The following is a 25,439-nucleotide window of genomic DNA, read 5'->3' as shown; positions in this document are numbered from 1 at the left end:
CCTTCCCTGCTGAGCTCCCTCCAGAGGTTAACAGGGCATCCTCCCCTGCAAAGCCGACATTGTGGCCTCCCACACCATGTTCCTGCCCGAGGCCGACGGCGCGGCCTCCGAAGTCCTGCTCCTGCCCGGGGCCGACGGCACAGACTCCCAAATCCTGCTCCTGCAAGGGGCCGACAGTGCAGCCTACCACGTACTGCTCCTGCCCAGGGCCGTAGGCGTGGCCTCCCAAGTCCTGCTCCTGCCCGGGGCCAACAGCGTGGTCTCCCAAGTCCTGTTTCTGCCCGGGGCCAATGGCGCGGTCTCCCATGACCTGTTCCTGCCCGGGGCTGACGGTGCGGTCTCCCATGACCTGTTCATGCTAGAGGCAGACGGCGTGGTCTCCCAAGTTGTGTTCCTACCAGAGGCCAACGGCGCGGCCTCCCACGTACTGCTTAAGCCAGAGGCCGACGGCACAACCTCCCGCATCCTGCTTAAGCCAGATGCCAATGGTGCGGCCTCCCACATCCTGCTTAAGCCAGAGGCCAACAGCACAGCTTTCCAGGTTCTACTCCAGCTTGCCTCTCATGCGCAGCCCTCCATGGCTCATTCACGCCTGACTCTCAGGACGCAGTCTCCCAAGCCTTGTTCCTGCATGAGGCCGATGATGCAACCTCCCATGTCATGCCCAAGCCTGAAGACTAGTGTACCCTGCCTGTCCCAGCTCCACCCCCTGACCTCGGAAAAGCTGTAACACGACAACAAGTGCTTCCAGGTTGACATGACTTTGTTTACTTTGACACCTGTGTTTTTGTTTTTATTTGTCCTGTCTCCACCCATGTCTTGTCATTGGCTGTCTCCCTCATGTGTCACACCTGCTTTCAGTTTCCCTTTGATTAGTTTGCATAATTAAACCGCCGTGTGTCTTTGTCCTGTGCAAAGTATCAGTCAGTGTCTACACGTCTATTCATACCAAGCCTTTGTTCTGTGTTTCCTTATCCTAGTTTCATAACGTCATTTAGTTTCCCGGTTTTCATGTTCTGCCTTTGTCTAGTGTACTCTGTTTGCTGACGCCTGTTTTTGACCTTGACCCTGCCTTTAATTTTTGTGGATTTGTCTGCCTGCCTCTTTTAATAAAGCTTTATATGCAATTTGTGTCTGTCTCTACTTACCCTCACGTGACACTGGAATTATTCAAACTTTTGTATATGATCACTTCTTTTGTTACTTTTAACACGAGTTAAAGCAGAGTTAAAGAAAGTGTTCACCTTTTTAATAGTTTTATTGTGTACAACAGTGTAGCTGATGATCCCAGACTGAGTCTAAACCCAGTGTTTTAACATTTACTGTTTTAATGTTAAAGTTTTACCACAATTCACAATTGACAAACAATAAGGAAATGAGCCTGAATTTTTCCTCTACTATTTTTTTGGGTCACACAATCTCACAGTTCCTTCATAAACCCCAAACCCAGGGCACAGAGGCTGAGTGAATTTGGTGTGGACTCTGTGGAGGAGCTTCATCGTGTCAGAGACGCTGTAGAAGGACAGACTTCCTGCACTGTGATCCACATACACTCCTATTCTGGAGGATGATGGAACTCCGAGCTTAGTCTCAATGTTGTTGTGATAGAAAGAGAGAGAGGATGAAGAACACCACAGACTCCAGGACTGATTATTGTGTCCAAACCCACACTCTTTACCCTCTCCTTTCCTCCTGATGTCTTTATATGAGACTGAGATGGATACACCTCCAACACCACTCCACTCCACCTCCCAGTAACAGCATCCACACACACTCTCCTTACACAACACCTGAATATAGGAGTCAAATCTCTCATGATGATCAGAGTATGGCTGTATCCCACTGTCTTTCACCACTCTGTTCTTCTCAGACAGACAGAGGGAACGATTTGCTGTGTTGGGATCCAGAGTCAGATAACAGAAATCTAAAATAAAAGACAAAAACAAAACCGAAAAATGTGATTGCTGTATGTATCAATGGGTCTGAATTAGTGGGTGTGCATTCCTGTTTCTGTGTGTATGTGTGTGTTTGTTAGACATACATTTCAGAAAATCTTCTCTGCTATTTGGCTCTGAGGGTGAAATCTTCTGAACTGCTGCAGCTTGCAGACAAAACAGAGATGAAGACAAAAATTAATCATCAGCTTCTGTAAAAGATGGAAACAGTTTAAAGTGATACAGTGAATGTGTTCATTTTAAATCAGTGTTTTAGTTAAAATTGTTGGTCATTTCTGTGTATCTTTTGAATATTTCTTGAGCGAGTAAAGATGTCCATCATGGTGTTTCTCCAGCAGGACCAGCCTCTCTTACCAGGTGGAGGGATTTTGTTGAATTCCTCCTCACAGAATTCCTCCAATTGCTTTTTCAGATCTGCGAGAAAATTCCTCACACTATCAAATGAGAGATGTTGATGGACAGTACTGCTGGGTGAATCCTCACATCCAGAAGAGACACAGAGAGACTGGAAACACTACAGAGAGTGAACAAATAGAACGACTACAGAACGAGAGAGGAACAAATGATCTCAGAAGAAATTAGACCAAAGAAACACTGTGGGTGAAATAAGCTACTTACAAAAGCAAGATACTATTTAAAAATTAAAGTTTAGAGTAATATTTTCGTTTGCTGAACTGTAAATAGGACTCGTCACTACAGCGAGTGTTACCTGGAGGAAGTGGATGTGATCATGTGTGTGTGAAAGCTGCTCCAGCTCAGTGACTCTCCTCTGAAGATCAGTGATCTCCTGCTCCATTTGCTCCAGGAATCGTTCAGCTTGACTCAGTTCAGCCTCCTCCTGAGCTTTGATCAGGTCCGTCATCTCCAAGCACTTTTTCTCCATGAAGCTGATCATCTCAGTAAAGATCCTCTCACTGTCCTCCACTGCTGTCTGAGCACGTGACTGTTAGGAAACACACACACACATTTCCCTCTGTTACTGGGACTCTGGATGACTGTTTGTTCATGTTGTGTGTGTTTCTAGGAGCAGCTCTGTCTCTGCTCACTGCTCACCTTAATCATGTTCACAGCCTGTTTCAGCTCCTGCACCTTCTTCTGCTTCTCCTGGATTCTCTGCTGGGATTTCATCAGCTCCTCCTTTAACTCACTCTGAGCACAAATCACATTTAAAAATCACAATTATATTCAGCTGGTTATAAATGATGTGTGGGTGAATATTAATGGTAGCTAAACGGTTAAAGTTCACAGTCTAGCTGCTCCAAAATTCACTGACTGCTCTGTCGTGATTATGACTAACACTGGGTGAGGAGGACAAATTCATTTAACACTTGTGTAAACACAACACACTGGAATGTGATACACCATTTTAAAATCATTCCGATGAACTGAACCATTACAATCACAATTTAAATCTGATAACTGACTAAAGCAGCTGATTCTAGGTAAGAAAAATAATTCAGATGAATTCATTCTGAAAAGATTTCTAGTTCTCACCTGTTTCTCAGTTCTCTCTGCTGAAAGTGATACAGCGTCATGTCCTTTGTGATTATCCAACATGCACAAAGAACAAATACACCTTTGGTCAGTGCGACAGTAGATCTCGATCAGTTTGTCATGTTGAGAGCAGATCTTCTCTTGGAGCTTTGAGGAGGCTTCAATTAATGTGTGCTTTTTCAAACCAGGAAGTTCGGCATGAGGTTTAAGATGAGTTTCACAAAAGGAGGTCAGACACATCAGACAGGACTTGATGGCTTTGTGTTTCCTCCCAGTGCAGAAATCACACTCCACATCTCCAGGTCCAGCATAACAGTGAGCAGGAGAAGCAGCTTGGACTTCAGTCTTCTTCAGTTTCTCCACCACTTCAGCCAGCATGTTGTTTCTGTGTAGAACAGGCCTCGGAGTGAAAGTGTCTCTGCACTGAGGACAGCTGTAGACTTCCTTCTCATCCTCCTGATCCCAGCAGCCATTAATACACACCTTACAGAAACTGTGACCACAGGGGATAGCCACCGGATCTTTCAGGAGATCCAGACACACTGGACAGCTGAACTGATCCACTGAAAAGTGATCTAAAATACTGGATTCGGCCATTTTCCTGCACTCACACGCTGAGAGAGAGAGAGAGAGAGAGAGAGAGAGAGAGAGAGAGATCAGTTTCGTTTTCTATGGAAACAGTGGGCGTGGCTTAATGTTTCTGTGTGTGTGTGTGTGTGTGTGTGTGTGTGTGAGAGAGAGAGAGAGAGAGAGCGCTTTCAGTCACAGTTAACGTAAATATGATAGAAATATCCCACAGTATCATAAATATGTGGAAGTATTTTGTATTTGCAATTGCATAAATTAGAATCTCGAATGCACAGTGAATTTCCGGTCGTCTGTGAGTGACGTCACTTCCAAATACAAACACGACCCATAATATCCTCCCACCCCATCACTGATTGACAGGTTTCTGTGCAAGGCATGGGAAAAGCAGATACAAAGCGATTTGCGATTCTATTTGAATGTTTGCAGGCTCCATACGCCACACTGAGGAAGTGGAACGGGGTAATTGCTATTATTATTTCAATATGACAGGGTCATAACGCGTATGACATGGGAAATGTAATTGAAATTGGACGTTGCTTTTTCATTTGACATTTGGTAGACACTGTACGTCATGTAAACGAAAATGCAAACGGTAATTAGAGGGAAAACAGCCTGCATTTGTTTTTAAAGCTCACTGAGCTCTTTTATTTCCGGACTGTAGTGTGTTAGGGTGTCGTAGCGCTGTTTGACCAGCAGATGGTGGAAGAATAAAGCGAACATTGCCAGATTGGGAACTGAATCTTTCGTCTTCAGTAATGTAGTAGACTACAGCGTCCTTAATGATTGTACTTAATAATTCAGGTCCACTCTATTTTCTCTTTATTTTGCTTTTAATTTATCTATCATTTATATTTGGGGTAGTCTTCTCAACTACCAGTTCCTTGCCTGTTTACCAAGAGTGACATCAAGTCAACATGGCTGTGCTCACTGTGGACAGTGTAAAGTACACCTTGTCTACTTTTTAAATTATTATTATTATTATTATTATTATTATTATTATTATGTAAGTCTTTTATAGTTGTATCTAAATTGGTTTAATCAAAGTATTTGGGTAATTCTATGACAATGAGCGTACTAATCACTGTTTCGAGAAGGTTATTATAAAAGTTGCCGCTGTTACTCATATAACTAATGTTAGCTGTTAAGAGTTTGTCACGCACATCTGACTTTACAAAGCCTTCTTTACTGTGTAGATTATTCTGGTTTCTTTATTATCTGCCTATTTCTTGATTCATGTGTTTGCCTTTGCCTAGTCCACTCTGTTTGTTGATCGCTTGACCTACACCAATTTTTTTAATCTTGTCTCTGCCTCAGCGTTAAAAACGCTGAACTGCAACTGCATCTGTCTCAGTCCAACACTCCTGACAGATTATTTTGTCCATCTATGGATGCAGCAGGACATCCGGATTGGCGGTACGCCATTACGGCTCATGGACAGCTGACAGGAGAGCAGCATCAGCGTCTCGCTGACCTTGACGCAAAGGTAAGCCTCCTCTCACAAGCTCTCGTCTCCACTGCCTCACTCCGCACTCCAGCTCTGGCACCCACGACCCCAATGAGCGCCAGATAACTTCTCAGGTGGCGCATCAATCTGTAAGGGATACTTCTGCAATGTTCCCTGTATTTTGCTAGCTAAGGAGGGATGTCTGAACCGCATAAGATATCACGCTTCATGAATCTTCTCACCGGCAAGGTGCTGAAGTGGGCCACGGTGGTGTGGGAGCAAGGGGGCCAGCCTACATCCTCATAAGAGCGAGTCACAGAGCTGTTTCACCGTGTGTTTGATCATTCACATGAGGGGAAGGAGGTGGAAGAATTGCTTTTGAACATATTCCAACGTTCCGGTCGTGTAGCAGAATATGCTCTTGAGTTCCATACCATTGCGGCTGGTAGTGGTTGGAACAACGCAGCCTTGAAAGCCGTGTTCTTCGAGGACTGAACCCAGAAGTCCTCACAGATATGGCATGCTGCGATGAACCGCTTACACTAGACTCCCTGATCGACCTCGCTATCCGCCTGGACCATCTACTTCACAGCTGGAGGCTCTCAGCCAGTTCCTCCAGGATTTTGTGATAGTAGAAATTAATGCAAAATCAAGGAAACGCAGCAATTTTTGAAAATTACCGCAGATTTTCCACAGATTTGGGCTAAGGCATGCCATGTGACATCGTCGCAGTGCGCATTCAGACAAAGTCCTCTTTGATGAATACAGCTAAAAAGGTCTTATTTACCAACAAACCTCACTGCAAAACTCTGTGCAAAACAATTTTGTGCAATTGCAATTTCACCAATTCAAAAAGTTTTCTGCAAAAAAAACTGAGCAAATTACATCACAAACCCAAAGGCCTTGGTCTCACATCCTTGTCGACTTTATTAATGACCTGCTGGAATCCCGTGGTCATACGGCAATCCTGGACATTGTTGACCGGTTCTCTGAGTCCCTGCGCCTCGTCCCATTACCCAGTCTTCCCACTGCCTTTGAAACAGCAGAACTTTTTATTTAACTTTTTATTTATTGTATTCCGGTACTTTAGGATCCCGGAGGACATCGGCCACTTCCGAGGGCCCCAGTTCACCTTCATGATGTTGGTCAGTTTCATGGACAAATTAGCAGTAACCATGAGTCTGACCTTCACTATCCTTGAATAAAACCTGTTTACTTTCAGCCTGTGTTCTGCTTCTGGGTCATAAACTCCCTTGGTTATCACAATCTGCCTGTTTCTTGATTCATTTTTGCCTTTGCCTAGTCCACCTGTTTTTTTGTTGTTTTTTTTACTCTGCCTTAAGTTTTGGATTTGTTTGCATTGCTCACATTAAAACGCTCAACTGCATCTGTCCCAGTCCAACACTCCTGACAAATCCCTTGAAGGAGGACAGAATTAAATGACTTTCAATTCATGTAGTCTCACCCCGTGTTCTGTTGTATCTGTGTGGTGACTGGAGCATTATAGCAGCTGTTGCTTTACTGAGAGGTTAAAAAACGCACATAAAAACAAGAAGTTATTATTCCGATATTTAAATATTGCATGACATTTTTTTGTAAACATGAATTGTTCTATGCTTTTATAAAACCATTAGATGTTTTTTATGTAAGTCTTTAGGTATGTTAGGAATTCGTTTACGATGTGTCGGCATGGAAGTCCAGAAAAGGTTATAAATTGTTAGTTTGAAGCACTGTTGGGAAAGGAATTTCGTGCATGAAGTTGTTTGTGCAAACTTTGGATTTTATTTTCCTTAATTTTTTTTTATTTTCCCGGTTTATTGTTTAACCAGGAATTCGCTACCAGTTTGGCGTGCATGGGATTCCGGAAGAGGATGTGAATGTTAGTTAAATGTCTCTAGGTAAGGGTGCGTGCTGCCACTGGTGCGAATCTGGATTGGTTTTAATTCCTTTAGGTAGGTGCTTTTTGTAGTTTGAGTGATGTATGTGTCCGTGTTTTCTGTTTCACTCGTTGATTAGATTATTGTGCTCTTTTCCAAGAAGCTCAAGAATGCCACTGAATGCATAGCTTCATAAGGAACGCTGTTGAGGGTAATCTGTTTTAAATGGTTTTGAATCTTATGTAGAGTATGAATTTGGTCTGACTTGCTGTTATTATTGTTATTTAAACATGTGGTGTTGCAGGGAGCTTGGCTGCATTTAAAGACTGAAAAGTATATTTTTGTGTATATTTTGCTTATTATTATTTTTGTCATCTATGTGCATTTTTAGGTTTGACATCAGGACCTCAGCACATGAGGTTTTGAAGAAGAAGAAGAAGAGGCCTTTATTTGTCATATATACATTACAGCACAGTTAAATACTTTTACATAAATACTTCACATATCCCAGCTTGTTAGGAAGTTGGGGTCAGAGTGCAGGGTCAGCCATGTTACGGCACCCCTGGAGCAGAGAGGGTTAAGGGCCTTGCTCAAGGGCCCAACAGTGGCAGCTTGGTAGTGCTGGCGCTTAAGCAACCCCAACCTTGTGTTCAGTAACCAAGAGCTTTAACTGTTGAGCCACCACTGCCCGTTTCCCATCGCTCTGTATGTAAATTGTTTTTGTTATTGTATTTTTATTTTTTTTTAAAATATGAATTGCTCTTAAAAGGATGGTTTTCTTCTTTATTTTGGACACTCTTTCCTAGTTTGTTTGTTTTTTGGGGGGCCTTGTCAGTTGATGTCTCCTTGTAAATAGGGGGAAGTTCGTTGTTGAATAGTGTGCTAATGTGTACTGCTTGGAACTTCCTGTCTAAGATTGTGAATCTGAGGGGATTGGAAGCTATTAGCTGTTTTTAAATTGTGTTGTTGTTTTTTTTATTATAGGATTCTCCCTTGGGGATTTGGGCGCTGGTGCATTCTTGGAGGTCTGAGAACGACCCGCTGTGCTGCTGTCTCTGCCATGGTGTTGTGGGCTTGAGGGACTTTCTGCATGTGGTGTTAAGCTAAGTTGTCTTTGATTTACTGCAAGGGAGATATTATTTGGCGACGTTTGCTGTGCTCCTCCTTTTTCTCACTGCACGGTCTCTGGTCCATGCCGGTGGGATGGGGAGAGTGAGGCAGTGTGGATCCCATTCCTGGGACCATCGAAGGAGGACTGCAGCTGTCCCTGTAGGCGGAATCTTTTACAATCTTTTGTAGGGAGAATAACTATTTTTATTAGTTATTTTTAATTAAAAAAACAAAACAAAAAAACACACGAAAATAAAAATACATGGGAAGTGTCTAATGATAAATTTCACATTTGACGTTTATGTGACTTTGTGGTTCCTCTGAAGATTAAAAACACACAGTGAGGGTTTGTTCGTGACTCAATTTAAGTTATTAAAGCCGCTGATGAAGGTATCACACTGTCTGAGTTGAAACAGTCATACAGGAACATTACTGAATCTAACGAAAATCCGTTAAAATCCAATAAAGTGTTCATAAACTCTATTTCAGTGTCTTCATAAATTTTTCATTGATACTTAATGATATTACATAACAACTTTCCAATAACATGCCTCGAAAACCACAGCAATTTGTCGACGATTACAATTTTTATTTACCTCATACTTTTTATCTATTCATACAGTGGTGCTCGAAAGTTTGTGAACCCTTTAGAATTTCTGCATAAATATGACCTAAAACAGATTTTCAGATGATGAGAGCCCAATTAAACAAATGAGATATTCATTTTATCTCATAATATTATACTTTGTCATTTATTTATTTATTGAGGAAAATGATCCAATATTACATATCTGTGAGTGGCAAAAGTATGTGAACCTTTGATTTCAGTATCTGGTGTGACTTCCTTGTGCAGCAATAATTGTAGATAAACAGTTGTGGTAACTGTTGATCAGTCCTGCACATCGGTTTGGAGGAAGTTTACCCCATTCCTCAGTACAGAACAGCTTCAACTCTGGGATGTTGGTGGGTTTCCTCACATGAACTGCTTGCTTTAAGTCCTTCCACAACATTTCTATTGGATTAAGGTCAGGACTTTGATTTGGCCGTTCCAAAGCATTAACTTTATTCTTCTTTAACCATTCTTTGGTAGAACGACTCGTGTGATTAGGGTTGTTGTCTTGCTGCATGACCCACTTTCTCTTGAGATTTAGTTCACAGACAGATATCCTTACAGTCGTTGTTCCATCAATGATGGCAGGTCGTCCTGGCCCAGGAAAACAGGACCAAACCCTGATACTACTACCACCACCATGTTTCACAGATAGGATAAGGTGGGCCTGATGGTGGCACTATAGCACAGTGTGTTGCATTTTAGCCCATACACTTAGGTCCATGTATATTTGGACATTGACACAAGTGTAGTTATTTCGGCTGTTTACCAAAACATATTCAAGCTACAGTTAAATAATGAACATGGGCTTAAAATGCAGTCTCTCGTCTTTAATTTAAATGTATTAACATCCACATTGGAGGAAGAGTTTAGGAATTACAGCTCTTTAATATGTAGCCCCTTCTTTATCAACAAACCAAAAGTAATTGGACATTTGACTCAAAAGCTGTTTTATGGACAGGTGTGGGCTTTTCCTTCGTTATTTCATCAATTAAGCAGGTAAAACGTGTGGAGATGATTCCAGGTGTGGCATTCGCATTTGGAAACTGTTGCTGTGAACCCACAGCATGCGCTCAAAAGAGCTCTCAATGCAAGTGAAACAGGCTATCCTTAAGCTGCAAAAAAAAAATAAATAATCCATCAGAGAGATAGCAGGAACATTAAGAGTAGCCAGATGAACAGTTTGGTACATTCTGAGGAAAAAAGAACGCACTGGTGAGCTCTGGAACACAAAAAGGCCTGGACGTCCACGGAAGACAACATTGGTGAATGATCGTAGGATCCTTTCCATGGTAAAGGAAAACCCCTTCACAACCTCCAGCCAAGTGAAGAACACTCTCCAGGAGATCCAGATCCAGGCATATCATTATCCAAGTCTGCCATAAAGAGAAGACTTCACGAGAGCAAATACAGAGGGTTCACCACAAAGTGTAAACCATTCATAAGCCTCAAGAATAGAAAGGCCAGATTAGACTTTGCCAAAAAAAAACTTAGAAAAAATCCATCCCAGTTCTGGAAAAGCATTATTTGGACAGATGAAACTAAGATCAACCTGATGGGAAGAAAAAAGTATGGAGAAGGTTTGAAACTGCTCATGAGCCGAAGCATACCACATCATCTGTAAAACACTGTGGAGGAAGTGTGATGGCATGAACATGCATGGCTTCCAATGGCACTGGGTCACTAGTGTTTATTGATGATGTGACAGAAGATAGAAGCGGCCGGATGAATTATGAAGTGTATAGGAATATATTATCTGCTCAGATTCAGCCAAATTCAGTGACGTTAATTGAACGGCGCTTCACTTTACAGATGGACAATGACCCAAAACACACTGCGAAAGCAACCCAGGAGTTTGTTAAAGCAAAGAAATGGAATATTCTGCATTGACCGAGTCAGTCACCTGATCTCAACCCAATCAAGCATGCATTTCACTTACTGAAGACAAAACTTAAAGCAGAAAGACCCATGAACAACTGAAGACAGCTGCAGTAAACACCTGTCAAAGCATCACAAAGGAGGAAACCCGGCGTTTGGTGATGTCCTTGGGTTTCAAACTTCAAGCAGTCACTGCCTGCAAAGGATTCTCGACAAAGTATTAAAAATTAACATCAGTTGTTTAATTTCAAACCTTTTGTGGTGTCGTACAGAGCCAAAATTATGAAAATAGTGTCACTGCCCAAATATTTGCGGACCTAAATGTATCTCATGAATCTTTATTCATACTATGAAATATTTTAACTGAAATAAAAAAGCCTCAATAACACTAAGGCTGCCTGCTTAGATTTTGAGGTAACTTCTGCAAGAAGCTAAACCTTCTTCTGTGAAATAGTCCTAGAATTTTTGCCTTATCCTCTTTAAGTTGGTGTCAAAATTCAAGCAGAATCTGATTGAGATTTTGAAACAATGTAACTGCCACATGCCTCATTTTTTTTTCTAGCAAGCCAGAGCATAGTTTACTCACACGCTTGTATATCAGTATCGATTGCATGGGTACAGAAAGGTAAGTTAGTTCAGTTTTTTTTTGCACTATCAGAGGCTTCAAGGCCAACTTTAATGTCAGTATTTCTGCCAATTTATTATTATCAAAAGAGCAAACTCCCCAGGACAGAAGCCCCAATAGAAAAAGTAGGAAAGGGGCAATAGGACATATTTTTGTCCAACATTACCAGTGGTACCACAATAGTAGAGTATATTTAATGAGTAATATGATTGATTTATATCGTTATATAGGTTAGAATTGATCTATATGAATGTGATGTTGGATGGGACAGCCATGGTGTTATTTAAGACTAAACATTAACATCTTGGAATTTGTTCAGAGGCTGAATTATGAGAAATACCACAGCACTTGGGCTCTATGCAATAAAACTTACATATGATGGTAAATAAGTTGCTTAAATCTGGATATGTAAATAGCTGGACACTGAACTAAATGCGGAATCCCAAAATGGCTCCCTATAATACATTACATCGACTTTGGAAGAGATTATTAAATGCACATTAAATGTAGTGCACTTACGTAGGGAGTGATGTTTACCTCATGGGACTTATAGATTAGACACATTAAAAAATGTGTTTATTAACATAATGCCTAATACATTTTTTTTTGTTGTTGAACTTAGCAATTGTATCGACAGAATAAAGCAACAATTTGTTTTATGGATGTCTACAGCTTTAAAAAGATGGATTATACTGTTTCAGAAGATGAGTAAGATATGCCAGAGCTAATCTATTTCGAGATTTGTTTCTTTATCAAAATCTTGTAGTTGATGTCAAACTTTAATAGGCAGCCAGGGTAAGCTGAATAAAATTGGAGTAATCGGACGTTATTTTACTGGAAAGAACACAAGCTGCAGTATTCTGGATTAGTTAAAGCTTATTTAAACCTAGAGCCAGCTAGCAACACATTACAATGATCCAATCTAATGGTGCAGTTTTATCAGGATTTAGCAGCAGGAAGTTTCTAGTCATCCATGCATCCATTTTGTGTAACTGTGCTGCTGAATCTGGCTGGACTGATAAGTAGATCTGTGTATTGTAAGTTTAGAAGTAGAAATTAACATTATATTTATAGATGAAATGTCTCAGATGCTCTATATAGAGTGAAAAGGGTCGAGAGGAGAACCCTCGTGGATGCCATATTGAATGTTTTAAGTTATGAAAGATCTCTATTGATTCTTAAAACTTTCAGTCTAAACCGGGCAAAAACATAATCATCTAAACCAACCATGTTTTTAAGCCTATTGAGTAAATATCATGGCTGAAAGTGTCAAATGCTGCCAGGAAAGTCCAACAAAACCGAAAGAGAACCACAATCTGAAGTCAGCAGCAGATCAGTGACCACTTCCTCTAGTGCTGATTCTGCTTCCTGAACTCTGACTGGATACATCATGCTTATTATTCTTCTTTAGAAAAGAACAGCGCTGTTGTGCAGCAGTCTTCTCCAAACGTGACAGATGTTTACTGTGAAAAAGAACGTTTTAAAACCTCCCCATGGCCGCTGGATTGTACATCAACGTTGCCACCATATCAATCTGGGCAACTTGCCATAAATCTCATAAGTGAACAGGTGAACAGATACTTGACTCAGCTTGGGACAATACAAACCATCACACATTCCAAAACCAGACTTCACAGGTAAGACTGAACAGTTTCTGGTTGCATTTGGTCATTACAACATTATGTTGACAGCTAACTAGTTGGCCACCAGAGTCCAAGTCAATAGCTAGCAATACCGCTAGTTAGCCTTGAAATCTAAGACTTCATCAAAAATCATCAAAAATGTAATAGCAATTCTCTTAGCAAGTATCAGGCTATATTATATTTTATATTCTAAACTAAATTGCCCATAATTGAAATTTTCATCTATATTGCAGTTTTTCTCCAAACTGACTTTTATGACAAGCTCCTCGTTTCGGCTGAGCGACTGATATATTGTGAATCTAACTGTAGTTAGTTGGCTGGCTAACTTTTCTTACACTTCGAAGGTTTCCCCCAAAGAGAAACTGTTGAGGAGGCAGTGGGAAGGAGCTGTAAGAAGGGAAGGTGTTTCCGCAAGCGAGTCTTCCGTACTGTCCTGAGAGCACTTCATGCCTTCAGATTCTATTATTTAATTATTTTGATTTTATTATTGACTACATTATGCTACTGTTTATACTACATATACAATTTGCTATTATCAATTGATTATTATTATTATTATTATTATATTATTATTATTATTATTACCACAGAAATGTTTTACCACTGTAACTTTATCTGTCAATGTTTTACCGGATCCACACAGGTTAGTCATTGTTATTGTCTGTTTTGGAGTACATCTGTATGCTTTTATTGCTAATAAAAAATATAGAAAGCAGACTGACTGCCAGTGTCTCATTCTCATTTGTAAGTCGCTTTGGATAAAAGCGTCTGCTAAAAGAATAAATGTAAATGTCTCACTATTTGATTCGTATTTGCCGATTTTGTTCCATTTTCTCAATGATGGTCAATTATTACTACTTAAAGATGCACTATTTCGATTTTTTTTTCCTTCTCCTTCAGTATTTCAAAGTGAACGAGTGGTGTTCTGACCTGGAGCAAGAGAAAATGCTACAATGATGGGCTAGAAGACAGAAAAGGCCATTTACACAATGAAAAAACTTTCAGTGTAGATGAAATGCGTTATTATATTACATCAGGAATGTCCACACAATTATTGTCCAAGAAAAATAAGCCAACTCTATGCTTGACAAGCATGACTTTTCACAATTCATTATGACAGTGAATCATTTTCCAAGTCTAACTATGGAGATTCTAAGTAACTGGAGAGAAAGCTTGTTTGTTCTCCACGTAGATCATAAACCATTGAAATCGCTTGAGGAATGTAAACGTTATTGTACTTTTTAAACAGACAAAAACGCAGCTCGCTTGTTTACTTGTATGCGTTTATGGGGCAGCTTTGTCCAGATCAATATGGCGGACGCATCGACGTATCGTAGCAACGAGCCAATGCAGCGAATATGAAGACACGTCATATGATGTCATCACAATGCGCCTTCAGCCAAAGCACCCTTTGATTCATGTACGTTGAACATGAGTACAGCTAAAAAGTCTAATTTGCCACCAAACATCACTGCAATTTTGCCAATTCAAGTAGTTTTCCACACAAAAAATGAAGCAATGTGAGACAGCAACCATACTCCGATCATCTTGAGAGAGTTGACTCTTATATTCAGGTGTTGTGTAAGGAGAGTGGGTGTAGACGCTGTTACGGGGAGGTGGAGTGGTGTCCATCTCAGTCTCGTACAAAAAGATCAGGAGGAAAGGATGGGGTAAAGAGTGTGGGATTGGACACAACAATCAGTCCTGGAGTCTGCGGTGTTCTTCTTCCTCTCTCTCTATCTATCACAACAAAATTAAAACCGAGCTCGGACTTCCATCATCCTCCAGCATAGGAATTACGGGGTTTAAGGATTATGGGACTCTGAGTTTGTGTGAGGCAAAATAAGTCTGGATGGAACCTCATTTCCTCATTGTTCCTCAACTCTGCTATTTGACTGAGCATTGCCCTGACCGAATCCTGTTTGTAGTTTTTGAAATAAATGTAAATCAGTCACGGCGGCATTTTGTAACGTTTTATTCATTCTTGAACTTTAAATTGATGATATGATTAATGATCAAATTGTCAGATAGTGTTTCTGCATAAAGCATACTGTAATACTGTATATATTTTTAGGGATTGTAATAGAAAACGACTGCCTCTAGAGGACAGTAAAATTGTGCATGGCCAGAATGCCAAATCATTTCCCTGTTTCATAAAGTGCTCTCCATATAATAGTCCTAAACTGTTTCATATTGCATTGCACATACAAAGCACTAGATACAGTTTTTAATACCCTCTATAGACTATGGAGGCACAAATTGCTGTCTATTAGCAATAGAGAGCCTTTCATTCATACACTAGCTGAATATACAGTGCACTATATACTGTAGGGTGGAAAAATTATTCATTTGTACCCTATGCATACCCAGTGCACTTTAATAGCCAAAACACTTTGGCTGTGTCTGAAATTGCGTACTGTGACTGTATGTACTAATCAGTATGCATGTGTATATGAATACAATCCCGGACATACTACATCTGCCATATTGGCATTGTCATGTGACCTTCAATGTCATCATAAACACAAATATCTTAAAGCAACTGCACTCACAGCAAAATGCTCATCGGGAAAGTGAACTGAATTAGTGATATAATGTGGGCGGGGTTAACAGGCGAGGTAAATTCGTTGCAGTTAGTTTGGCCGGCTAAGGCGTGATGGAGTTCACGAAAAAGGTTTCAAACGCTTGTCGTGGAAATTAGAGAACACTCACAGACTCGTCCTCTGAAGGTAAAAAAAAAAAAGTTTATTACAGAAAGATGGTTAATACAGGATAGAATAAAGCAGGATAAAATGATGAGAGCGCTTTGAAGTGCTTGTGCTGAACCACTACTATATACTGTATATGAAGTGCAGAGCATGACACACTTCTGTGTACCAATAAGAAGCAGTTTGAGACAATTCAAACTGGCTTTGTTTTAGGGTCTTAGAAGATGTGCAGACGAACCTTGAACAAAAGAACATGTTTGTGTGTCTGTAAGCAGATAAACATTCTGTACTGATCTCAGTGACATGACATGGCCTTCTTAGGCGTTATCCACTGATGAACATGAACAGAAACAAAATTATTACAAAGTAAAAATGAATAATTTCCCTCACACGTACTGAGTCCATGCCTTCCAGGATTATTGTGTGTTAGTTCAGAACTGTGTATGGTGGGGATAAAGAAAGAAAAAAATGTAAAAGAAATAAAATCATTAAAAAAAAGTAAAAATACAAAACTGTAATTATAAATAATAATAATAACATTATTATAATATTATTATTACAAATATAATAATAATATAATTATTATATAGTTGTTATTATTACCAAAATGCTCATCAATATATATTTTTGAATGTTTAATTTTTGGTTATATATTTATGTGAACTTTTCTTTATTTGAGCACATAGCCTATTTATTTTGGCCTTACTCATAGTCATTTGTTTTTGTTTCGTAACGGTTGCTCGCTCCTCCTCCTTTCGTGTGTGTGTGTGTGTGTGTGTGTGTGTGTGTGTGTGTGTATAAAAGGCAGCGTGCGTCAGCAGCACATGTTCGTGTCTCACTCTATTACCCCATTGCAGGTACACAGTGAGAGAAGACACAAGAGCAAAAATGGTGAGTACAAACTTTACATATATGCGTTCGTGAAAAATATTCCTAAATGATAAACAATAATTTCTCAGTGATGGGCAGGAAATGTAAATTTAGCGCGCGCGCGCTATTTTAAGCTAACGATATATTTTTTTTTTCTTCTTCTTTTTTTTTTTTTTTTTTTTTAAATCGACTATAGACATATACGCTATATTTAGCGTCTACATAGAGAAATGATAGTTTTCTTGATTTATATAGCTTTATTTCAAACGATAATTACTTGTTCCGCAGCCCTCGCGCCGGATATACTACTGCGTACTTCGAGGAGCGGTTTGCGCATGCGCGGAAAAGGGCGGCTAAGCTCTGCGGAGTATGGTGTCTCGGCAGACCAAAATAACAAAAAAAATGCGTTTCAAAATTATTGGGCGTTTTCAAACCGGGATAGGCTTTACATGATTTGTTTAAAAAATAACCGTAGCTGATTGGATATTTGAAGAACGCCTATATGGTCTGAACACGCCTATCGATTGGGAAACGCCCATTACGAGACCTATACTTGTAATTTCATGAATCACCATGTTTGAGCATCAGACGAGTTACGTAAAAGGTGGGGGAGGGTAACTGGTTAGGATTTTTTTTTGTGTGTGTGTGTGTGTGTGTGTGTGTGTGTGTGTGTGTGTGTGTGTGGTGGTTTTGGATTTGTTTTTTGGCTGTTTGAGAAATGATTGGTCATTTTCAGTACTGAACAGTGATTGGTTGTTTTTCAGAATGGTTTGCTCTGGGGTGTTTTTAATGGTGATCACTGACTGCTTAGTTGGCTGTTTTTTTGTGGTAGCAAATGATTTGCCATTTTTCAGTAGTGAACAGGGATTGGTTGTTTTTCAGTAGAGATCCGTTGGTGGTTGGCTGTTTTTAGTGGTGCTCAGTGATAGGTTTATCTCCAGTGGTTATGTGTTTGGTTGTTTTTCACTGATAGGTAGTTGGTTGTTCAGCAGTGATCCATAGATTGGTTGGTTTGCCATAGTGAGTCACCGGTTGGACCTTTTTCAATGGTGGTCAATGATGACTCATTTTCAGGAGTTGGTTGTTTTGCAGGGGTGACCACTATTTGGGTGTTTTTAGATGTAATCGTTGATTTTGTTGTTGTTTTTTTGGCATTTTTTTTAACTGCATGGCTCTCATCCGTTCATTCCAACGTGACAAATTCTAAGAGTGAGCCCCAGATTGCTTCCTATTTGACACGCCATGTTGAAAGCATTATTTCGCAATGTAGTGTACTGGTGCGCTAAAATAAGGAAACCAAAATGTCTGCCTTTAGACTTGTTGTGCAATCCCTGCAATAAAACTGAAAAAAATGATATTCGACAGCTTATTGTTAGTCAGAAATGATTTAGTCTTAAGGCTACTGTCTGTTTACCCTCATTCAGGTCCATGTGATTAGCGGGTGTGTCTGTTAGCTTTGCAGCTTCCCGTTTAACCGCTTCATGACCAGTCGTTCTTCCAGTCATTTTTACAGCTTTAGTTGTTACTGTGTGTGTGTGTGTGTGTGTGTGTGTGTGTGTGTGTAAAAAGAAGTCTCATTCAAATGCTCTCAGACATCCAGCTTTAGAAGGGTGACCTATAAAAGCTGTAACACACACACACACACACACAAAACACACACTAGATTATTTCTAAGTAGCGTTTGTCGTCTGTAATCCTGAGAGGTGACACGTGGAGCCTTGTGTGGTTACACAATGTAAAAGACAAACATTTCTCACAGCTTTCTGAATGCCAGATGTCATTTTTCATTCCCCCCACCATCACATAGCGAAGGTAGTCATTTGGAAGTAATTTGTGAGTGTGTTTAATGTCTCAAACAGCTGTTTCTTTACTTTGCCTGTTAAACCAATGACTCTGCAAATAACCATTGATGAGCATACACGCACTACATTCATTCATCTTTAATAACTGCATTGCGAAATAGCACCACCTTCATTTGTTAGACAATTTCTTGGCAGGCAGGGCCATAACCAGGATTTTAAAAAAATCTATTTGAGGTCCACATTGCAGAAATATGTCAGATTATACAATAATGACAAATGTTTACTACATCAATTCCTATTTTCTAATCTTTGTATTATCCTTCCATTCTTTCTTAAACTGCTCTGACTTAGGTCAGACATTTAAATTTTACTGAGCTCAATTTTGGTCAGCAGCCACCCTAGTGTTTAAATACTAGGCGTTTGGCTGGTTTCCACAAATAATTCTGTAGCAAACAGAACAAAAGGAACTTGTGTGGAGGCTTCGGCCACCATGTCATGCGCATGGCAGCTGGACGAATTCCACAGACGAACATGCTACATGACCAAGCCAGTGACCAGTCATGACAAGTGAGGCGTGCTCAAGCCAATTCATTCCAAGATGGCTGCCCTTGAGGAGCGGCAATCTCTTAAATGTAGTTGTGGAAATTGTCGTGAGATTTTAAGAGCCACCTGCGGTACTGGAGCACTTGTACACAACGGCTAATACAATGGTCTTTGTGCAACCCTTGCAGACCTGGTCTGAGTGTTAAGTATTCTGAGGCCTTCTGGAGCTTGGATCCTAATCTGATCAGCTATCTTGCAAGCTGGTATGACTACATTCTGACACCACATTATCAGGACTGTTTTCATATTGGATTTGACAAGTGGAGATGTAAATGGTTACACCCATGTCACTGAGTACTATCAAAAGCAATAACTGTGGTAGTAGGATGTAAAAAAATAAAAAATAAACTGTAGCCTATGTATAGGGTGTTGGAGTCAGTATTTCCTCCCCTTATGTAGTGCACTTGTGTGGGGTTTTTGGGGAAGAGAATGCATATTTCTAGTATCAGCAGGAAGTTAATCATTGACTAAATCTGCTGTTTACTGTGTCAATAAAGTCTGACAATGTCTGCCCATATTGACCATTATAAAGAGTGTGAGCTAGTGTAACACATTTAACTAGCAGATAGTCCTTGGACATTGGATCTGACATTTTATGACTCTAAAAAAAAAAGTGTCATTATTTGTGGAAGCTGGCCAAACATCTCTGCAAATCATATGGTGACGTCTTAATGGTCTTGCTCAGGAACTGATATGGTGCCGGTGCCTACTTTGGATCTGGAGACCGTTCTTTTTCGGTTCTAGCACCAGCTTGTGCCATAGGTCTCGAAAAGAAAATGAGTTACGTCGAAGGGTTGGGGGCAGTGTCATCACCAAGAACATTATTTAGATGACAAAACAAATTAAATAAACGTTTGTCATCTTGAATCAATGGTATGGGGAATGAAACAACCATTTTACGAGCAATTAAACCGAATACAAGCTATGATTCGTCATTTGTTACGTGTGGAGATACTGAAGGGTTTGACTATGGATGGGAAAATATCATCTTAAAGACAGAAGATTTGGGGCACAAATGTGGCTCTACAATTGTTTCCTAAAGGTTTCTACAACAATTGTTAAACATGTCTACCAAGAAACCTCATTCTTAAGTACTGCCATGTGTTATTAAAAAAAAAAAAAACTTTTGCAGTATGTTTGGTTAAAGGTCCAAACTGGAAATGGGTTCAACTCAAAGGTTCTTTTGATAAAGTTAAGGGTTCTTAACATTTTGAACTGGTTCTGTTTGGGATCTTTCCTAATATGTGAATCACGCAGTTGTAGGATTCTGCGTCAAGAATCCTATGACTCATTCCATAAGGATTTCCAAAGAGGAACAAACCCAAGAATGCTTCCATTATAATTTTTTTTATTATTATTATTGTAGTAGGCTAGCTGTGCGACCGTTGCCCTGGAAATTTTTTTAACCAATAATCAAACTCCTTATGATCCAGTAGGAGAAACATTTTATATCATTAAACACCGAAAAATCTAGAACGGTCTTGTGATCTGGAGTCTTTATTTTTGAGGAAAACACCTTTTCAAAATCAAAAGTACAATCCACAGCTCATAAACTCATGCAAACAAGCTGCTGTGGGCAAATCAAAGTCAAGACATAATGCAAATGATCTATGCACAGTACAAGGGAGAGAATTTAATGCTCTTCGTGACAGTATTATGAAGTATCCGTGATCACAATATCGGGTGTGTTGAATGAATGGTTACGCACTACAAAAGCGGTTCAGGATCGTTACTGGGTAAACGTTTGATGCTAACAAATGGCTTAGCAGTAATGAAGGTGGAGAAGGTGCTGTATGTGAGAAAAGGAGATAGTTATAGCACGCCATAAATAGCTTCCTGACCAAAGTAGGCCGTTCCAATGTGCCCGGCTAATAATCTTACCCAGTAACACACCGCTGCAGGGGGCAGGGGGGTAAAAATAGAGGATGACCCGGACGAGATGAGAAGCTGACTCAGAGTTGAATGCAGGCGCTGTTTTGGGAAAGTCGCTAAAATGGAACGACTCTCTGGAGCACCGTCCCAGATTCCCAAATCATTACTAGGCATTTAGAGTTCTTTTTTTTTTCTTTACTTCTTTAAATCATAAAACATGATGTTATGTCTGACGCGTTCGATTTTAAGGTTTGTATGTATGTGTGTGTGATAATGTGCTAGCATAGCTTCAAAATTCGAAGCACACGTCGACTTAAAGTTTCTAAAAAATGCTGACTTGAATCGTTGAGGCATTTATATGTTGGAAAGACCCATTAAAAACCCAACATAGGCATTTTGTTTCTTTTTTTCTTCACTTTTACAACACAATACTACAATGTCTGTAGGTAACATTATAGTTATGCTGGATTTAAATGTTTTGTTTACTCTTTCCAGTCATAACAAGCATATTTCTTACTTTTTTTTTTTTTCATTGTTTTGTTCTGGGTTTGTCCTTCTGGGAAAACCCTCAACGGTTCTATGTGTAACACCATTACACAGAACCTTTTAAGAAACCCATTTGTCCAAAGATTATACATATTTTTTCTTATGATGCTAATGTCACAATATATATATCATTTTATCTCGTTATATTAATTCGAAGCCTATCTGTTTTTCCAAAGTAAGATGTTTTAGAAATGGGGAACTGGTTGTTGTTTGCACTTCGCGCCAATTTGCTCTCTTTTTTTTTTTTTTTTCTTTTTTTCTTTTTTTTTTCCTCTCACCCCTCTTGCAAGTGCATGCTGAAGATTCCATGTAAGGGCGTAGGCTAAAAGTGTGTCGCTTCTCACCCAAACCTGCTGAGACAGACGTTGACCGTTTGGGCCTTGCGGGCTTGTCAGAGGAACCGAACTGGAACGCCTCCTTCTCTTTATGTGTAAACATGGTTAACAAAACCTCACAGAGCAATAACCTTTCAGAGGTCACTGTTTTGAAAACAATCCGTGGCTCGAAGCTTATGTGGAATTCGGAGGCTTTAAAATGGTGGCTGGTGGTTTTGCAACCCGGCTGGGAAAATGTCCCTGTTCGCACCACCCACTCTTAAACTGTCACCTGCGAATGTCAGTCATGTCATGTCGTGAAACTCTGACAGATTAGAATTGCTTGTCTCGGCCACCTGCTGGTAAAGTTAAAATAAAAACAAAGCATGAATGTCAAATGCCAATCAGGAAAGATCTGTGTGTGTGTGTGTGCGTGCGCATGTGTCAAGCATGCAGTGCAAATTTGCATAAAGAAACCATGCTGTTGTACTTGGATCTATGTGGATGGTGTCGATGTCAAATGTGTCCGCAAACAATGCAAAAGCAAATACAGCATACCATGTCTTTCACTAACCGGTGTGCAATACAGTAGATTTTCAGAGGTAGAATTAACACTTAAAAGTCCTTTGGGTTTAAAAAAATAAAATAAAATTTCAGGGAAACTCTACTGTTGCACTCTACTAGATAGTTTTTCATTCTTTCTTGTAAAATCCTGGCGATAAACAGGACATAAGAATTCGAAGTAGGATCAACCTTTTCAAGTGCCTTGTACACCTGCAATAAGCAACCCTTTTGGCCCAGGATTAAGTAGGAAACATGTTTTGAGTCTCCTTTACCTAGATGGACAGATATAGTACTGAGGCAATGCCTCTTTCCCAGAAGGAGGACGTTTCAGACAGGCACCCTTCATCCATCATAAAAGCAAAAAAGTTGTTCATTTCTTACCAATATCATGCTAATCGCACTTGTTACCTTTTTCTTGCCCTTTAGCGTGAGTGCATCTCAGTCCACGTTGGCCAGGCTGGTGTTCAAATGGGAAACACCTGCTGGGAACTATACTGTCTGGAGCATGGCATCCAGCCTGATGGACAAATGCCAAACAAGAAGGCTATTGGTGGACATGATGACTCCTTCACCACCTTCTTCAGTGATACTAGAGCTGGCAAATATGTACCTCGTGCTATCTTCGTGGATCTGGAGCCCACTGTCATAGGTAAATTGGTTCTTATCTTGGACTGGAAACACAGTAGACCATGTTTTTACCCTGGATTTGCCCCAGGGATTAATATAGCACATCTCTCTATCTATCAGATGGGGCTGTTAATACTTAATGTTGATCTTTAATAGTGCATCCAAACAATAATTGTGGAATAAGATAATGCTCATATAATAACTCTGCATGTCTGACAGTCAATATCTTATATATTCAGGTCATATTTATATTTATTTATTCATATTTGTGTGAGGAAACTCAATTTGCTTTATGGGAACATCTTGTTTCAGATGAGATCCGTACTGGTACCTACCGCCAACTGTTCCACCCAGAGCAGATGATCTCTGGCAAAGAGGATGCGGCTAATAACTACGCTCGTGGTCACTACACCATTGGAAAGGAGATCATCGACTCTGTCCTTGATCGCATCCGCAAACTGGTAAGACGGTCAAGAGTTTGATTGCACAAGACTGAACCTTTTTTGTTTATAGTCATCAGTACTTGTGTTGTCATTTTGGATTAACGTTTCCTCATCTCCAAATGTGAGAAGCTCTAAAGATAAGTCAAGGCAAGTGGACTGTCTTCTTTTATCCAAGTGGCTTTGATCATTTTCCTGAAAGTTTAAATAAGTAGCAAGACATCCTCATTAGTCTATCTTGACAAATCCACTTAACCTTAAAAATTAAGTTAATAGATGAAATTCTTACTGATCATTTCTGAAAATAGACGTCAAAATTTTGTCTATTTATTTATTTATTTATTTATTTTCTTCTGTACAGGCTGACCAGTGCACTGGTCTTCAGGGCTTCCTGGTCTTCCACAGCTTTGGAGGAGGCACTGGTTCTGGCTTCACTTCCCTCCTAATGGAGCGTCTCTCTGTAGATTTTGGCAAAAAATCCAAGCTGGAGTTCGCCATCTACCCGGCGCCACAGGTGTCCACGGCTGTGGTGGAGCCATACAATTCCATCCTGACCACCCACACCACACTTGAGCACTCCGACTGTGCCTTCATGGTAGACAACGAGGCCATCTACGACATCTGCCGCAGGAACCTGGATATCGAGCGTCCGTCTTACACCAATCTCAACCGGCTCATAAGTCAGATTGTGTCCTCAATCACCGCTTCTCTGCGCTTCGATGGTGCCTTGAATGTCGACTTGACAGAGTTCCAGACCAACCTGGTCCCATATCCCAGAATCCACTTTCCTCTTGCTACCTATGCACCGGTGATTTCTGCTGAGAAAGCTTACCACGAGCAGCTGTCTGTGGCCGAGATCACCAATTCCTGCTTCGAGCCAAGCAACCAAATGGTCAAGTGTGACCCAAGACATGGCAAATACATGGCCTGTTGCCTTCTGTACCGTGGTGATGTGGTGCCCAAGGATGTCAACGTGGCCATTGCAGCCATTAAGACGAAGAGAAGCATCCAGTTCGTGGACTGGTGTCCAACTGGTTTCAAGGTGGGAATCAACTACCAGCCACCCACTGTGGTGCCTGGAGGCGACTTGGCCAAGGTCCAAAGAGCGGTGTGCATGCTGAGCAACACTACAGCCATTGCCGAGGCCTGGGCTCGTCTGGACCACAAGTTCGATTTGATGTATGCCAAGCGGGCCTTTGTGCACTGGTACGTTGGTGAAGGCATGGAAGAGGGTGAGTTCTCTGAGGCCAGAGAAGACATGGCTGCCCTGGAGAAGGACTACGAAGAGGTCGGGCTCGACTCTTTTGATGAAGAGGAAGAGGGAGAAGAATACTAAGACGGAATCGACCTCTAGAAAGCCACCAGCTCCCTGCTGTCAATGCTAAAGAAAGCACGATGCGCAATCTTGTGATATTGTCATAAAATATGAAAATACAGCTAGTAAATGTTGTCATTTGGTCAATTCTGTTTCAACCATAAGTGTCCAAATAACTATGAAATTAAAATAAAGCTGTAAACTAATTTTCATTGCCTGTTTTTATTTCATAAACTCTTAAGTCCATGACATCTTCAATCATCATTCTAGTTAGGCATGATAATGTGCACTATGTGCAAATAGTTAATATATACTCAATGTACTTAACATACTCAAATTGCATTTAAATATCTGTTCTCCATAACATTTTGCTAACAATCCAATTATTATTTGCTAGAGCTGATAATGTTTGCAAGACAATTTACTGACATGACATGACTAACTGTGCAAACTATATACAAAGGTATTCAACAAAATCTTCCTCACCATGGGTGATGGCAATATCAAAACCTGCTTTACGTGTATGGTTACGGGTGCTAAATGTCCTATTACTC

General features: G+C 40.3%; 2 protein-coding genes and 2 long non-coding RNA genes across 6 annotated transcripts; 3 read left to right on the top strand and 1 right to left on the bottom strand.

Moving 5' to 3' along the window:
• Window positions 1-1,239: 1,239 nt before the first annotated feature.
• Window positions 1,240-4,099, bottom strand: LOC128601731 (E3 ubiquitin/ISG15 ligase TRIM25). Of its 3 annotated transcripts, none has more exons than XM_053615063.1 (6): window positions 3,450-4,096; window positions 3,009-3,104; window positions 2,665-2,898; window positions 2,310-2,469; window positions 2,042-2,101; window positions 1,240-1,924 (listed from the first exon to the last, which is right to left on the bottom strand). In XM_053615063.1, the coding sequence occupies exons 1-6, from the start codon at window positions 4,044-4,046 to the stop codon at window positions 1,398-1,400; spliced, it is 1,674 nt and encodes a 557-aa protein (XP_053471038.1). In that variant the 5' UTR covers window positions 4,047-4,096; the 3' UTR covers window positions 1,240-1,397. The 3 variants fall into 3 exon arrangements, 2 of the variants coding, with proteins under 2 accessions (XP_053471038.1, XP_053471039.1); XM_053615064.1 differs by having other exon boundaries at window positions 2,310-2,460; XR_008384748.1 differs by having other exon boundaries at window positions 1,898-1,924; window positions 2,042-2,146; window positions 3,450-4,099.
• A 52-nt stretch (window positions 4,100-4,151) lies between these two features.
• On the top strand, window positions 4,152-10,307 carry LOC128601743 (uncharacterized). The gene is made up of 3 exons (XR_008384749.1): window positions 4,152-4,496; window positions 5,352-5,520; window positions 8,343-10,307. It is a non-coding gene; the product is annotated as an uncharacterized LOC128601743 (long non-coding RNA).
• Window positions 10,308-11,485: 1,178 nt separating this feature from the next.
• LOC128601744 (uncharacterized) lies at window positions 11,486-13,939 on the top strand. The gene is made up of 2 exons (XR_008384750.1): window positions 11,486-13,218; window positions 13,569-13,939. It is a non-coding gene; the product is annotated as an uncharacterized LOC128601744 (long non-coding RNA).
• Window positions 13,940-16,671: 2,732 nt separating this feature from the next.
• Window positions 16,672-25,091, top strand: tuba8l2 (tubulin, alpha 8 like 2). Its single transcript, XM_053615066.1, has 4 exons — window positions 16,672-16,823; window positions 22,930-23,152; window positions 23,443-23,591; window positions 23,932-25,091. The coding sequence occupies exons 1-4, from the start codon at window positions 16,821-16,823 to the stop codon at window positions 24,904-24,906; spliced, it is 1,350 nt and encodes a 449-aa protein (XP_053471041.1). The 5' UTR covers window positions 16,672-16,820; the 3' UTR covers window positions 24,907-25,091.
• Window positions 25,092-25,439: the final 348 nt, after the last annotated feature.

Source organism: Ictalurus furcatus, chromosome 26 (assembly GCF_023375685.1).
Source record: "Ictalurus furcatus strain D&B chromosome 26, Billie_1.0, whole genome shotgun sequence".
In the NCBI taxonomy this organism is placed as follows: domain Eukaryota; kingdom Metazoa; phylum Chordata; class Actinopteri; order Siluriformes; family Ictaluridae; genus Ictalurus; species Ictalurus furcatus.
This window is presented reverse-complemented; position numbering and strand designations above follow the sequence as displayed.